Source organism: Peromyscus maniculatus, chromosome 18, assembly GCF_049852395.1.
Source record: "Peromyscus maniculatus bairdii isolate BWxNUB_F1_BW_parent chromosome 18, HU_Pman_BW_mat_3.1, whole genome shotgun sequence".
NCBI classification, from domain to species: Eukaryota; Metazoa; Chordata; class Mammalia; order Rodentia; family Cricetidae; genus Peromyscus; species Peromyscus maniculatus.
The window spans coordinates 7743631-7758485 of NC_134869.1; the positions used below are offsets into that span (position 1 = coordinate 7743631).

General features: G+C 37.2%; 1 protein-coding gene across 4 annotated transcripts in view; it reads right to left on the reverse strand.

Moving 5' to 3' along the window:
* LOC143269234 (uncharacterized) overlaps window positions 1-14855 on the reverse strand; it is a 59452-nt gene that overhangs the window by 27499 nt on the left and 17098 nt on the right. For 3 of the 4 annotated variants that reach the window (XM_076554296.1, XM_076554294.1, XM_076554295.1), the window contains exons 7-9: window positions 9283-9313; window positions 6736-6808; window positions 198-285 (exon numbers count right to left, since the gene is read on the reverse strand). In XM_076554296.1, the coding sequence (XP_076410411.1) occupies window positions 198-285; window positions 6736-6808; window positions 9283-9313 (192 nt within the window). The remainder of the gene's footprint in view (window positions 1-197; window positions 286-6735; window positions 6809-9282; window positions 9314-14855) is intronic. The other variant, XM_076554297.1, reaches the window with a different exon arrangement.

The window sequence follows — 14855 nt, forward strand, 5'->3', positions numbered from 1 at the left end:
AAATAAAAGGCAACTCTTTTACTGACGTTCTTATTTCAACCTTTCGATGAAAATTTTTCTTGTCTACCATTACATTTTTACTTTTGTTTGATTTAACATATATTACGTGGGTTATTTTATTTGGCTAAGGTATTTGTTGTCATGTTTTAAGCAAACCTCTCTGCCAAGTAATCTTACAAGTTAAGCATGTGCATTACCTTCTTGTTCTTCTACATGTTCATATTGTTTGGAAGCTATTGGTAAGTCATCCGCACCACTTTTCAGACTATTCTCAGGAATATCTTGCTAAAATAATGAAAAATAATAATGAGAATATAGTTGAATTTCCTATTTTGAATTCAACTAAACTTAAAAATAGGATAGCATATTTTCATAGATAACATTTTGCATGCTCTTGAGATCAACCTATCTTTTCACCTCATACAGTCACATATGCTAAAATCAAGCTTTGAAGCAGAAATAGAAAAAGATCATCTGCAGAATTCAATAAGGAACTAAACTCATAATATGAAACTTATATTCCTCACTGAAAATTAAACAGTTAAAGAATGCATTTAAGTACTAACTATTAATGTGCTTGCCATACCAAAGTATTTGATTTAAAAATCAATTCCTTGAGAAAATCAATTTAATATTATAGTAAGGCCCTTAGATTAGTATGAAAATACAGACTATGCCATGTGGAGAAGAACTGAAATATTTTAGAATCAGTTTTGCTTATGAAAAGAAGGATGTACAAAAATAGTTTTGTTAAAATCTTAGATATAGAGAAAATAGTTTCATAAAATTAAAAAGCAGTTAGTGATTCTTCTCTCTTTATACAATGCATGTAATTATTCAATGAAATCTCAAACTCTTTCACAGTAAAAAACAGGTATCGTTAGAGCATAACAAGCATTAACATGAAGGGAAGCATCAGAACATTCATTCGATGTCTGGAATGTTCCTGGTGCTTATTTATACTTGAAATAGTAGAGATGTCCTTATGCAATTACACACTCAGCATTGTTAGTCATTTAGTTGTAAGATAGGTAAGAAAATTTAAGGTTCACATAGATTCACTATTCTCTAAATGGCATAACACTAATAGTTATCACCTCATATTTAAGTCATATGAACTGGTAGTTTTAATTCAGAAAGATTCTGTGATGAAACATCAATGTCATTATGCCAGTTGAGGATTTTTAAGTCTTCAAATACTGTTGAAATATATGTTAGTCTGGTCCCAACATTCATAAAACACACAAAGAAAGGAATAAAAAAGCCTAATTGACTGTATGCTGAAATCCACATTTGAAGAATTTATGTATAGCTTATCACAATAAGACTCAAAGGACTGGGTGTGTGGTTGAGTGGTAGAGAATTTGCCTTGCATTCATTAATTTCACAGTTGATGTAATAAATGAAAAAACAAAAAGGAAAACTAAAAAACACCAATCACAAATGATCTTGGACACCCAGAAACAGGAAGCCTAACCTCAGAGTGATTCTGGAGATTTAAATGAGCAATGAAACTACTGTATAGACATCCTTTAAAATTTGAAGTGTTACATATGATGCAAAGAATTTCAGTTTAATTTTCAACATTTTGAGTGCAAAAATAAGATGAAATTGAAATTTGGCCTTTAGCATTTGTTATCAAAGACCTTATTCTAGAACTTGCTATAATTAGGGGGAAACACGTATACCTCAATTATATGAAGAGTATTTTCTTCCATTTTTGATTTAAAAATGTGCATGTACAATATATTTTGAACATACTTTCCCAACCAAAATACTCCCAGATTATTCCTCATCTACCTACCCCCCCAAGTTTGTAATCTTTCTCTCTTAAATCTATCCCCAAATTGAAAATACAAACTTACAACCAATAAGACAAAAATGCCACAAGAGAACACATCAGCCCCCAACAATACCACAAACACAAAATTGAACACTGTTTCCTTTGTGTTGATCAACTTCCCCTGGTCATAGTGTCTGCTCAGGAGTGCCTTTGATATACCCAGTGATGCTTCAAGTAGAACACTGATTTTTCCTTTGCCAACAGCTATCAATTACAAATGGTGTCCTGGTTATGGATGGCAGCCTGTGTCTTCTGCCTCTTAGTGCTGGCAAACTGTCTTGTTGGAACTTGTGCAAATCATCTGTGTACTGGCATAGTCTCTGAGTTCATATGTGCATTGATCTTGGTCCTGCTGTGTCTGGAAGACAAAGTTTCCTTGACCTTATCCATAAGCACTGGCTCTTATAATCATTCTACTTTTTCTACATAAACACTGAGCCTTGTTGGAGGAGGTTTGATGAAGACATCCAATTTATGACTAGGTGGTCCAAAGTCTCTCACTCTGCATTTTGACCAGTTGATCTCTGTGCTGATTCCCATCTACTGCAATAGAAAACTTCTGTAAGGAGGATTGGGAAAGGTATAGTGACATGTCTCTAGGACTAATTTTCTTGCTCATTTTCATTCAGAAGAAGAGTAGCATTGGGTTTGTCCATGACCCATACCCTATATTGTCACATGTTATTGGCCCCTTTGGCAGTGTCAGGTTTGTATTCCATCTTATTCAGTCTTTAAGTCCAATGAAAAAGTCATTTATTACTCCCATAATGTTTGTGCTACTATGGGACCAGCATATGTTTCAGACAGGTCACTGTTGTAGGTAACAGGGTTGTAGCTGGTGATATTGATGGTTACATTTCTCCTCTGGGAGCATGAGGTGTATCTTCTAGTACCATGAACATTAGTTAGAAGGTGTAAGGATTCTATTTGGGCACAAATGCAACTACTCTATGTTTGGTGATTTAATATGTGGTTCCTTCACCAATAGGGTCTTCCTATTTAGTTGTGGAGTGAGACTAAAGGCCTTAGCCATAGCCTGTTATGTTTGGATAATTCTATGTGCCTATAGCATCATCAACAAATGGTTCTGGTCAAACTGGATGGCTACATGCAGAAGAACTAAGTAGATCCATATCTATCACCCTGCATACATCTCAACTACAAATGGATCAAAGACTTCAACATAAGACCATAAACTCTGATTAAGATAGAAGAAAATGTCTGGAAAAGGCTTCAATTCCTTGTTATACTCAATGACTGACTTTCTGAACCAGATACCAATAACACGGGCATTAGAACTGAAACTAGCAAGTGTAACTTCATGAAGATGAAAAGCTTCTCCTTAGAAAAGAACAGCATCATGGAAAAATTATGGCATGGAAAATAAATAAACCATTGTCAATTATACATCTGATAGGGGATTAGCATCTAAACCACAAAGAACTAATAAACTGAATATCAAGAAAACAAATAACATGTTCTAAAAAATGGGGTATACAACTAAGCAGAGATACACAAATGCCTGAGAAACACTTCAATAAATGTTCAACATCCTTAGTCATCAATGTAAATGTAAATCAATGCCCCTCTGAGATTTCATTTTACCTAAGTCAAAATGGCCAAGATCAATAAAACAAATGACAGCTCAGCTTGGGAGTATGCAAGGAAAGGGAAACACTTGTTCCTTCCTGAAGAAAGTGCAAACTTATCCTTGGATATGAAGAGCGTTCAAACATTCTTTTTCTACCTCATTATATATTGGCAGCCTGAGACAGAACTCATTAGGAACATCCTTGAACTCTTGGAAAGTTCAACCTGCCTCTGTCATCTGAATTTTAGGATAAAGACTGTGCCATGATGACTGGATCCAATATTTTATGAGAATGAATAATGCAAAGCTACTATTATACTAATTTTGAGAGAAAGATGTTGTATTTCTACATTTTAATCACTTTAAATAATACTTTTTTTCTAGATAAAGTACCAAAATTCTGTGGGATGGTCTTTCTGTATGCTGTGAATATATGTTGCTCCCATGGGTTAATAAATAATGCTGCATTAATAAATATGGCAGGGCAGGATGGAGCCAGGCAGGAAAACCAAGAGAGATAGAGGAAGAAGAAGGGTAGAGTCAGGGAAGATGCTGCAAGCTGTCAGGGGGAGCATGATGTAATAAAATACAGGTAAAGCCACGAGGCACATAGACTAATAGAAATGGGTTAATTTAAGATATAATAGCTAGCTAGCAATAAGCCTGAGCCATATATCAAACAGTTTATAATTAATGTAAACCTCTGTGTGTTTATTTGGGACCAAGTGGCTGCAGGACACAGGAAAACTTCCATCTACACCAGACTTGAAAAAAATGTTTTCAAAAGTTAGTGTTATGAGTAAAAGTGGTTTTTTTTTGTATTTTTATTATTAAGAAATTTTCTATTCATGTTACATAATAACCATAGATTCCCCTATCCTCCCTCCTTGTACCCTCAGCCTTCATCCCCAACCCATCCCCCATTCTCACCTCCTCCAAGGCAAGGTCTCCCATGGGGTCTCAGCAGAGCCTGGTACATTTGGTTGAGGCAGGCTCAAGCCCCTCCCTCATGCACCAAGGCTGCTCAGGGTGTCCCACCATAGGCACTGGGCTCCAAAAAACACACTCACACACCAGGGACAGATCCAGTTTCACTGCTTGGGGGTCCCCTAACCGCTTCAAGGCAAACAACTGTCTCGCCTATCCAGAGGGCCTAGTCCAGTCCCATGGAGGCTCAACAACTATTGGTCCACACTTCATGTATTTCCACTAGATTGGCTGGCTCTCTCTGTACATTTTCCCATCATGATCTCAATGTCCCTTGCTCATAGAATTCCTCCTCTCTCTTATCAATTGAACTGCTGGAGCTTGGCCTGGTGCTCAGCCATGGATCTCTGCATCTGCTTCCATCAGTTACTGGATGAAGGCTCTATGATGACAGTTACAGTATTCACTAATCTGATTACCAGAGTAGGCCAGATCAGGCACACTCTCGACTATTGCTAGTAGTCTAAGGTGGGATCATCCTTTTGGATTCCTGGGAACTTCCCTAGCACTCTGTTTCTCCCTGTTCCCATGATGTCTTCATTCATCATGGTATCTCTTTCCTTGCTATCCCACTCTGTCCCTGTTCCAGCTCAAACTTCCCATTGCCTTGTGTTCTCATCCCCCATTCCTTGTCCTCCATGACTCCCCCTCACCCTCAGTTTGCTCATGTTGATCTCATCTATTCTCCTTCACTGTTTGTTCTATGAGTCCCTCTTAGGGTCTTCCTTGTTAGCCAGCTTCTCTAAAGTTGTGGGTTGTAGTATGGTTATTCTTTGCTTTACATCTAGTATCCATGTATGAGTGAGTACATACCATATTTTTCCTCCTGAGTCTGGATTTTCATTCATTTGCCTGCACATTTTATAATATCATTATTTTTTACTGCTGACTAGTACTCCATTGTTTGTATGTTCCACATTTTCTTTATCCATTCTTCATCTGAGGGGCACCTAGATTGTTTCCAGTTTCTGGCTATTATGAATAATGATGCCATGAACATAGTTGAGCTTGTGTACTTGTGGTATGATAAGCATTCCTTGGGTATCTACCCAAGAGTGGTATAGCTGGGTATTGAGGAAGATTGACTCCCAATTTTCTGAGAAACCGCCATACTGATTTCCAAAGTTGCTGTACCAGTTTGCACTCCCACCAACAGTGGAGGAAGGAGTGTTCCCCTTGCTCCACATCCTCTCCAACATAAGCTGTCTTCAGTGTTTTTGATCATAGCCATTCTGACAGGTGTAAGATGGTATCTCAGAGTCATTTTGATTTGCATTTCCCTGATGGCTAAGGATGTTGAGTAATTCCTTAGATGTCCTTTGGCCATTTGAGATTCTTCTTTTGAGAATTCTCTGTTTAGCCCTGTAGCCCATTTTTAATTGGATTGTTTGGAATTTTGATGTCTAGCTTATTGAATTCTTTTATATATTTTGGAGATCAGCCCTCTGTCAGATGCCAGGTGGGGTTGGTAAAGATCTTTTCCCATTCTGTAGGCTGTTGTTTTGTCTTATTGGCTGTGTCCTTTCCCCTACAAAAGCTTCTCAGTTTCAGGAAGTCCCAATTATTAATTGTTTCTCTCAGTGTCTGTGCTATTGGTGTTATATTTAGTAAGTGGTCTCCTGTGCCAATGCATTCTAGGCTACTTCCTACTTTTTCTTCTCAAGATCAGTGTAACTGGATTTATGTTGAGGTCTTGGATCCACTTGGACTTGAGTTCAGTGCATGGCGACAGATACGGATCTATATGCAATCTTCTGCATGTTGACATCCAGTTAACATGTAGTTGACAGCCAGTTAACAGTTTTTAAAAGTTAGTATCATGAGTAAAAGATTTTTTAAAAGGTACATTAAAAACTAATGATAATTTCTGAGCCCTTCAATACATGGGTTGGAAATGTAAGCTATTGATAAGATACCTTAAGTAACATAATGAATAGGTTAGTCTACATATTTAGAGAAGCCTGAAAATTATGTAAGTCATGCTATAAAAATAAAAATAAAACAACTAATGTTTATTTGTCCAAATATTCCCAAATTTCAAATTCCCTCCAATGTGGTAAAACTATACAAACTAATTTTTCTGTGATTACTTATTTCTTATCTCATTTTTGGCTTTCAGAACCTTAAAATAGTTATTATGTTTTGGTATTTTTCACCATCAATATAGTAATATTTTCATAATTTTATAAAAAAAAATTCTAGCCAATTTTTCATCTAAAGTGATGACATTTTGACAACTGCTATATTATACCATTTTAAACTCCACAAAGAAGAAATTCAGCACAAGAATTTACCTCAAGAAGGCATTGATTACCTGAGTTTTCAAATTAGCTGTGTCCTCCATTCTTGCACACACAGACGTCAGTGACTTGGATTCAAAGTGATATCTTTGAAGCAAAACACACAACAAATAAGTGAGAAGTGGACAAAAGCATTTGTCCTGAATGTTTAGTTATTTGAATAGCAAATGGTGTTTCTATTGTTATTAGACAACTGTTTTATAAAATTTGTTCAGCTGTTAATTTCTGTCTCCACTTCTCCTAATCTCTGCACTTGTCAAGAAAGAGTTACACATAGTTCCACATCAAATAGTGTCAGTCAATGTATTTGTGGAACCTGAAAATCATTTGTTTTGAAAACTGTCCTGGTGATTGAACGCAAATTACAATTAATTGCTCACATACTCTTTAACCATTAATTTAAATAAAGGTAATAGCCCCAAATAAAGCAAAGCAATAGTGACCTCGTTCTACTCTATTAATAAAGCACAAAACTGTATAACTACTAAATGGCAACCTTCATTCTTGAGCATGGAAAATACCCATTGAAAGGAAACCATCACATCCATTCATTGTAAAATAACTAATGAAGTCATGAAACAAATGTGAAATCCTTGAACATTAAAGTTATAAGTGAACAAACAAATGTGCACATTGAGATTTGAAATCCTTTTATCATGGGTGTTCAAACATTAAAATATAATAATTCAGTTGTGCTTTCTACTTGGTGCAGGCTGATTCAAAAACTACCATGCACTTAAAAACCTTCATATGTGCTCGGTTGATGGCAGAGACATCTGGAAAAGCAGATCCCTGGGACTTTTGCCTCTGTTTCCCTCTATGTTCTCTAGATGTCTTCCTTATATAGGATACCACTCCTCGTTCCCTCTTTTGCAGTCTTCAGTGATGCTCTCTGGCCTTTAAATATTCATCCCAGGAAGGTGCAGATTCCTGAAAGTACAGGCTCAAAGAACCTGAAAGACAGCTAGTTCCCTGGTTCAGGCATATAAGCTAAATGGAGGGTCAGCAACACACATCCCAAGCCTAGGCATGTTATAAAATTCTATGATTATGTTCTGCAATTCCAATCTGAAAAGGACAGGAATTTGGCAAAGGTAACAGGAAAAGAAGCAGTGGCAGTGGATCATAGATATTTTTCATTCAGATTTCATTTCAGCCCTTGGTGCTGAACATTCTCTAGCCCACCCTCTGTGATACCACATTCCCTGTTTTCTATAAAGACTTCAGGTTTCTCAAGAAAGTTTCAACAGAAGAATTTATTTGTCATTTCTATCAATTAAGCACAAAAGGTAATATAGTTTCCAAATTACATTCAACCCTATCCATTCCCAGATGATTTTCACCATCCTGTGTCTATGTAATTAACTTTATTGTCTTTAAAAAACTAATCACGAGGCCAAACTCTTAGTCCTATTGACCTCCATGATTTTACTTTCAAAATTGCCCTTCCCCTGTTAAAGTCATTCAAATCATCCACCACTATGCTACTTTTAATGCCATTCTTGGAACACTTGACTCATTCCCATATTTTCCTACAGGAATTCTCAATCAAATACTGGTCAGTAATGACTGGTCTTTTAGTGAAGGAACTAAAAGACCTAAATTGGGCCATTTGTATTTCCACCTCCGTAGAATACTGTGTTTTAGTTTTGGCTTCTCCCTCAGAGCAACTGTTTATGTATAATGTTGGATCTAGTTTTCTGTGCTCAGGATACTTTTATTAGTTTTCAAAATCCCTTAAAAACTACAAATTTTTCATATCTGAAATTTTCTAATAAAACAAGAAGGAGTACCTGGCAGTCAAAAATTCTAAACTATAGGTCAAGAAACATGAGGAAAAATAAATGTACAGTAAAAATTTCAAAATGCTTAGTGTCTTGGGGGAAACCAAGACTTGATAAAACGAGGAAAAAAAATCCTCTTGTGACCAGGCAGTCTAGTAGTTTGAAGAGAAAACAAAACTGAGTATAAGTTCATAATGTCCCTTAAATAGATGCTCAATTGTAACAGCATAACATGGTGTATGTGCACATGGACTACCATTCCAATAATGTAATTCCAAGCCTTCTGTCATCTTGCTCATTTCAAACCTATGGCACTACAGACACAATTAAGAGAGGATCCCCCTCCAATCTTGATAGCAATGTAGTATCTAAGAACAACTTTCAAAAAGAAAAACTATGGAGTTATAGATAGGTTTCTCAGGAAAACTCTAATCCAGAGTTGACACATAAGGAAAACTGGCTTTCTACATGAGATCATCTCAATGTAGTCACAGGAACAAGAGAATGAAGAGGCTGACAGTTCAGTCAAGAGCTGGCAACTTGTTACCTATGGGATTATAGAATTAATCAAACTCTCTGCATGACCTTTGCTAAAGTAGTAAGACACTTAGTCACAAGGACATAAAAGCTTTAAAACATATGATTATATTAATGCATCATGGACACTAAATAAATCAGATGGAATCAGTGAAGAACACAATATTCAATAAACATTAGTTCTTTTCCCTGGTTCTAATTATAAGTTAACATTCATATTCAAAGACCTTAAAATCTTACCCTGATGAAACGACATCTTCAGGCTCATTTCCTATAATTGAATGAATAGTAAACATATTTCAGTCGATTATATTAGTCTATAAAATATCATAGGGTAAATCTTCTAGAGTAAAAAATCTTCTAGGATAAATAATAACTATGGTACTGGAATATAACAAATGCATCAGGAAATCACCTTCTTTGGATTTATTGAATAAAACAATGAAAGAAATTATCAGCATTTGATACCTCAAAGTAGGTGACCATGTATACTCACAACAATTCCAACTTACGGCAAATAGTGCCATTGCCAGAATCAGTGCCTATCATAAATAAATAGCAAAGAGAGTAGTTTTCTGGAAGAATGGTACCAGGATCAATTTCAAGAGAGTATAAATATTTTGTTATAACACAACAAATATTCCCCAGATACACGGCTGCAATCCTTCAGGTAAGAATGAACAACCTATCAGAGAGAACCTGAAGCAATGATCATTGTACTTATCAATCTCCCCTAAAATTATGGAAACCTATCAGGACAATGTTTCTCATAAAGACTTGCATGGAATTAGAAAAGAGAGGTAAGGTGAAATCAATGCTGCCCACCCTCCCTATCTCCTCTGTGGTTAGGTTCTGATGAGCTCTTTTAGATCTGGCTATAATTCTCATTCTTACCTATGATGCAATAAGGTAGAAACTCAATTGCTATTGTCACCTTTGGACATAACTACTGGTAAGATCCCCTTCTTAAGAACATATCTATTCTGCACATGGCTATTATACAGAAGATTAAAAGTATGCACTAGCAAGGCTAGGTCAAAGAAAGTTGCTTTGGAAATTTGTTTATTATAAAACTATAAATCCATATGTAGGTATCTACATATATATCACTTAATAACTCACTTAAGGTCTTTCTACTGGGATAGAAACCTAGTCCCCTATGGTGGTATTTTATTTGTGCTGAAGTGAAGTGTGATTTTATTTGTATGTTAATCAAGTTGCCTGGAGATCAGAAGTAAAACCGAGCCATTAAGCAGATGTCAGGCGGTGGTGGCACGTACCCTTAATCCAATCCCATGCAGGCAGAGTCTCTGTGTGGTCAAGGACACAGCCAAGCAGTGGTGACCTGAACCTTTAATCCCAGTACCAACCATAGAGACCTGGAGGTCTGTATAGACAGGCAGTGACAGGGAAGTCATGTGGTTGGGTTTAGAGCCAATGAGAAGGCAGAACAGAAAGACAATAAAAAGATAAGTCACAGAGGAAGAAGGTCTCTCTCATTAGAGAAGAGACAGTGGCCAGGTATTAAGATAAGGCTGTCTTGGCTCTTCACTAGTGCTCTGATATCTTGGACTTTTAACTCTGTATTTGGCTCTGTGTTTTTTATTTACTAAGACCATTTAGAATTTTGTCTACAGTTCCCCTTTTATATAAAATAAGAAAGACAACACATGGTGAGATCCTATTGACATTACCCTTGAGAAAGTATCTTCCCATGGAAAATGAAGACTAGAAATGTGCCCAAGGGGCAGAGCACTTGTCTTGCAAAATAGGGTAAAAGATAAAATGGGGTTGTGGATGGATAGTCAAGTATTATCTGGTGTATGAGTGGCTTCATATTTACTGATAAACACTACAGATATTAACCACCCACAATAAAAACAGAATTTAAATCTGGAATTAGTAGACTAGTTTCTTCTTTTTTTCCCCGAAAGAAGAGGTTCATTATTTGCTTCATCTATAGTATTCACATTCTAAAGGTTACTGCATATGGGAAAAAATCATGTGAAAGACTTGACTACAGTTTGACCTCTGGAGATTGCCTTTTGGCACTCAAGAGTCTATTTGGCAACACAAAGCAGGAAGACAAAAATAAAAATAAAAATAGGGTCATTGGAGTAGCAAATACATAGAGCACCTCCTTCTTAAAGTATGAAACCTTGAGTTCAACACCTCACAGTTAAGAATATTAATTTCTAATTATACATTTAGGAACCAAACCATTGCCATACAGTAGAGCCAGAAGTAATCACCATGTATGTAAACATTTCAGTAACACTATATGATGTATTTGTTTAAATGGAAGAATTTGAATACAAAATTACCATTATTTTAGATTTTGTGCCACCTTTATTGAATAAGTCTCTTTTTTTTCGTAACCCCCCAAAAACTGCCATCAGTAAACTCACACTTGTTCCAGATCCAAGCTGACAACCCTCTTTGTTTGTGAGTCACCATTGTTGAGCAAGTCTCTCTTTCCATTTCCCATCCTATTATCCCCTACTACTTTCTCCAAACCCACATGCCTTGCTTTAGAAATGCAGCAGGCATGGCCTCCATGTTTCCTAGCTACCTTTGCTAGCTAGGTGGCTACTTCATTTTCTCTGGAAGCCAACAAGCCTATTCCAGGTCCAAAGCTGTGAACCCTCTGTTGCAGGAATCCTAAATGTTATTTTAATTTAAAAAAAAAAACAACAGAGCCAGATATTGGGGAAAATGCTGAAAGATCAAAAAGACAAAGAATCAAGTCATAGCCAAGTCTAACCTCGCCAACTCCAGGAATCCTCTGACTGAATGCCTCTGAGTCCTCAGCTAAAAGCTCTCTAGCTGAAAAGCCTCTAGACAAAAGGGGTTCCAGCCAAAAAGCCTTTAGTTCCTGTCTCCTCGAGCCTTATATACCTTTCTCTACCCAGACATCACGTCCTTCCTAGTGTTGGGATTAAAGGCATGTGACTTCCCAGTAATGGGATTAAGGGTGGGTGCCACCACTGCTTGGCTCTGTTTCTCTCCTAGACTGATTCAATCTCATGTAATCCAAGGTGGATATAACTCACAGAGATCCAAATGGGTCTCTGCCTCCCAAGTGCTAGGATTAAAGATGTGTGCCACCACTGCCTGGCCTCTATATTTAATCAAGTGGCTTGTTCTGTCCTCTTATCTTCAAGCAAATTTTATTAGAGTATACAATATATCACAACCTTTTCTGGGTAAGTCACTTCTTCCCTGTTCTGGCCCCACATTTTTTTGCCTGTGGCTGTCACCATACACAGAAGACTAGGTCCAGATCAATGGCTGCAATAGATATAATACTGAAAATTGCAGCATCCCAATTAGAAAGTTCAGAGAAAAACCTTACCAATATAACAAATCAAACAAAAAATAGAATATGAGAATGTAAAGAAAAAGTAGAAAATCTAGAATTAATTAGCAAATAATATAAAAAAGAAAAAAAGCCATGCTACAAGACCATATAGTGGTATTTTATTTGTACTGAAATGTGATTTTCATTGTATGTTAATAAATAAAGTTGCCCAGGGGTCAGAGCTATTAGAGCCAGAGCAAGAGCATAGTGGTGGTGGTGGTGCATGCCTTTAATCCCAGCACTTGGTAGAAGAGATAGGTAGATCTCTGTGTGTTCAGGGATACAGCCAGCATTGGAGACATACGCCTTAAAGACCTGGAGGGTGGTACTTGCAGGCAGTGATGAGGCAGTCATGTGTTTGGGTTTACAACCAATGAGAAGGCAGAATAGAAAGTCTATTTAAAGAAAGACACACAGGAAGTAGCTTTTTTTCCAGGAAGCTAGGAACACTGCAGGAGGTAAGATTTTTAGCTCTGAGCTCTGACCTCTTGGCTTTCTCTTTTACATTGGTTCTGTATTTTTTATTTTAATAAGACGATTGGTTATATCTACATCTGGTGCCCAATGTGACAAGAATCCATTAAAAACCTCTTGGGGTTGGCTCCCTAGTTCGAGTGGTCGGCCCTACTCCCTAGCCCTGGCCCAGGTCTGCTTGGCCTCAGGACGGACTAACCTTGAGCTGCTTGCTTAAAGCCGGTGCTACATACAACTCAGGCCTGCCCTGCTGAACAGGGCCCCTGCCTGTAAAGCCAACTCACCTGGTGGGAGCTTAAGGAAGCCAGAGCCAAGCCTTGACTCGACTCAAGAGGGAACACGTGGCTGGATTTAAGCTTTAGCCGGCTACGCTTTCACTTTCTCTCTCTGTCTCTCTGTCTCTGTCTCTCTGTCTCTCTCTCTCTCTCTCTATCTCTCTGTCTCTCTCTCTCTCTCTCTTCACACCTAGGACACTAGGTGGCTATTTTGAAATTTCCTCAGATTTCTACTGTTCTACGCAGATTTGGTAAGTAACAACATATCAGATATTTTAAAGGAAACTATTTAAAAGAGAAAATTTTTTCCACATTAAAAAAAATGGGTTTTATGTGTACATTGGAAGAAAATTGAGTTTTGTTTGAAATTTTAGGCAGTCTGACAGTGGAACAACTATATGAGAAGATTAGTACTTGTGGAATTATGCAGTTTATCACTATGCTTATCCTCATTTTACAATTTAAAAAGATAGTCAATTTAAGTGCCAGGATGACAGCTTTAGAAAAACTTGTTAAACCTGTAAAAATTCAGACAGAAGAAATTAACAGTGAAGTTGTTTCATGTTTGGATCATAAGGTTACAGAAAGAAAGCCTGTTTTCACACAGTCACCTTTAATTTATCCTGTAACCGTACAGCAGTTGCCTGATCAAATGACTACACAAAATATTTGGGCTCCAATTGAAATTTTGGATTTAAAAAGGTTTAAGGAGGCAATAGTATCTAATGGCATGTATTCCCCATACGTAAAGCAAATGTTAAACTCTTGGTCAACATATAATAGGATTGTACCACAGGACTGGTAGGAGCTGGTACAAGCTGTTCTTGAACCCAGCCAGAGGCTGCAATTTTTAACTTGGTTTATGGATGAAGCTAAAAACATAGAAAAACAATGGAGGGATAAAGGAATACAAGTTTGCCAAGATCAGCTTATTGGAGAAGGCCAATATGCAACAGTACAAACACAATGTTTATATGATGTCCAAACCCTAATTTTATGTCGAACAGCAGCCTTGAATGCATGGACAGAGGAACCAGGAAAAAAAACCTGAATCATTTACAAAGGTTATGCAAGGCCCCAAAGAATCTTTCACAGATTTTTTACAAAGACTGGCTTCAGCAGTAAAGAGAATGGTCTCAGATTTAGAAGCTAGTAAGATAATAATTGAATCTTTGGCCTTTGAGAATGCGAATGCGAATGCAGCATGCAAAAGAATAATCAGGCTGTTAAAGGCAAGATCTGCACCTTTGGAAGATTGGATTAGAGACATACTTAATGTTGAGGCTCATGAGCATGATGATATGTGGGTAGGAGAAGCAATTTCAAAAGGTTTGAGGAGTGTTAGATGTTTTGGATGTGGAAAGCAAGGACATTTGAAAAGGGACTGTAAACAGGTCATTCCTAGAAGCAGAAGGTGTGATAAGGGAAAACACTGGACCAATGAATATAGATCAACAAAGGACAGACAGGGTAATCCTTTGCCTCAGTTTTTGGGAAAATCCCGGATGGGCCTCATGCAGGCCCCCATAGCAAATCCAGTTCAAACCTTTCTTGCAACTGTAGAGGAAACCCCTGCTCAGAGTGATTAAATAACCAAGTGCCTATTGGAATGAATCATGCTGGTCAGGATGATGAAACAGAGAGAATAGAAAATTCAGGAGAAAACAAAGAAAATTTTTTTGGCAAACTTCTATTAAGGAACA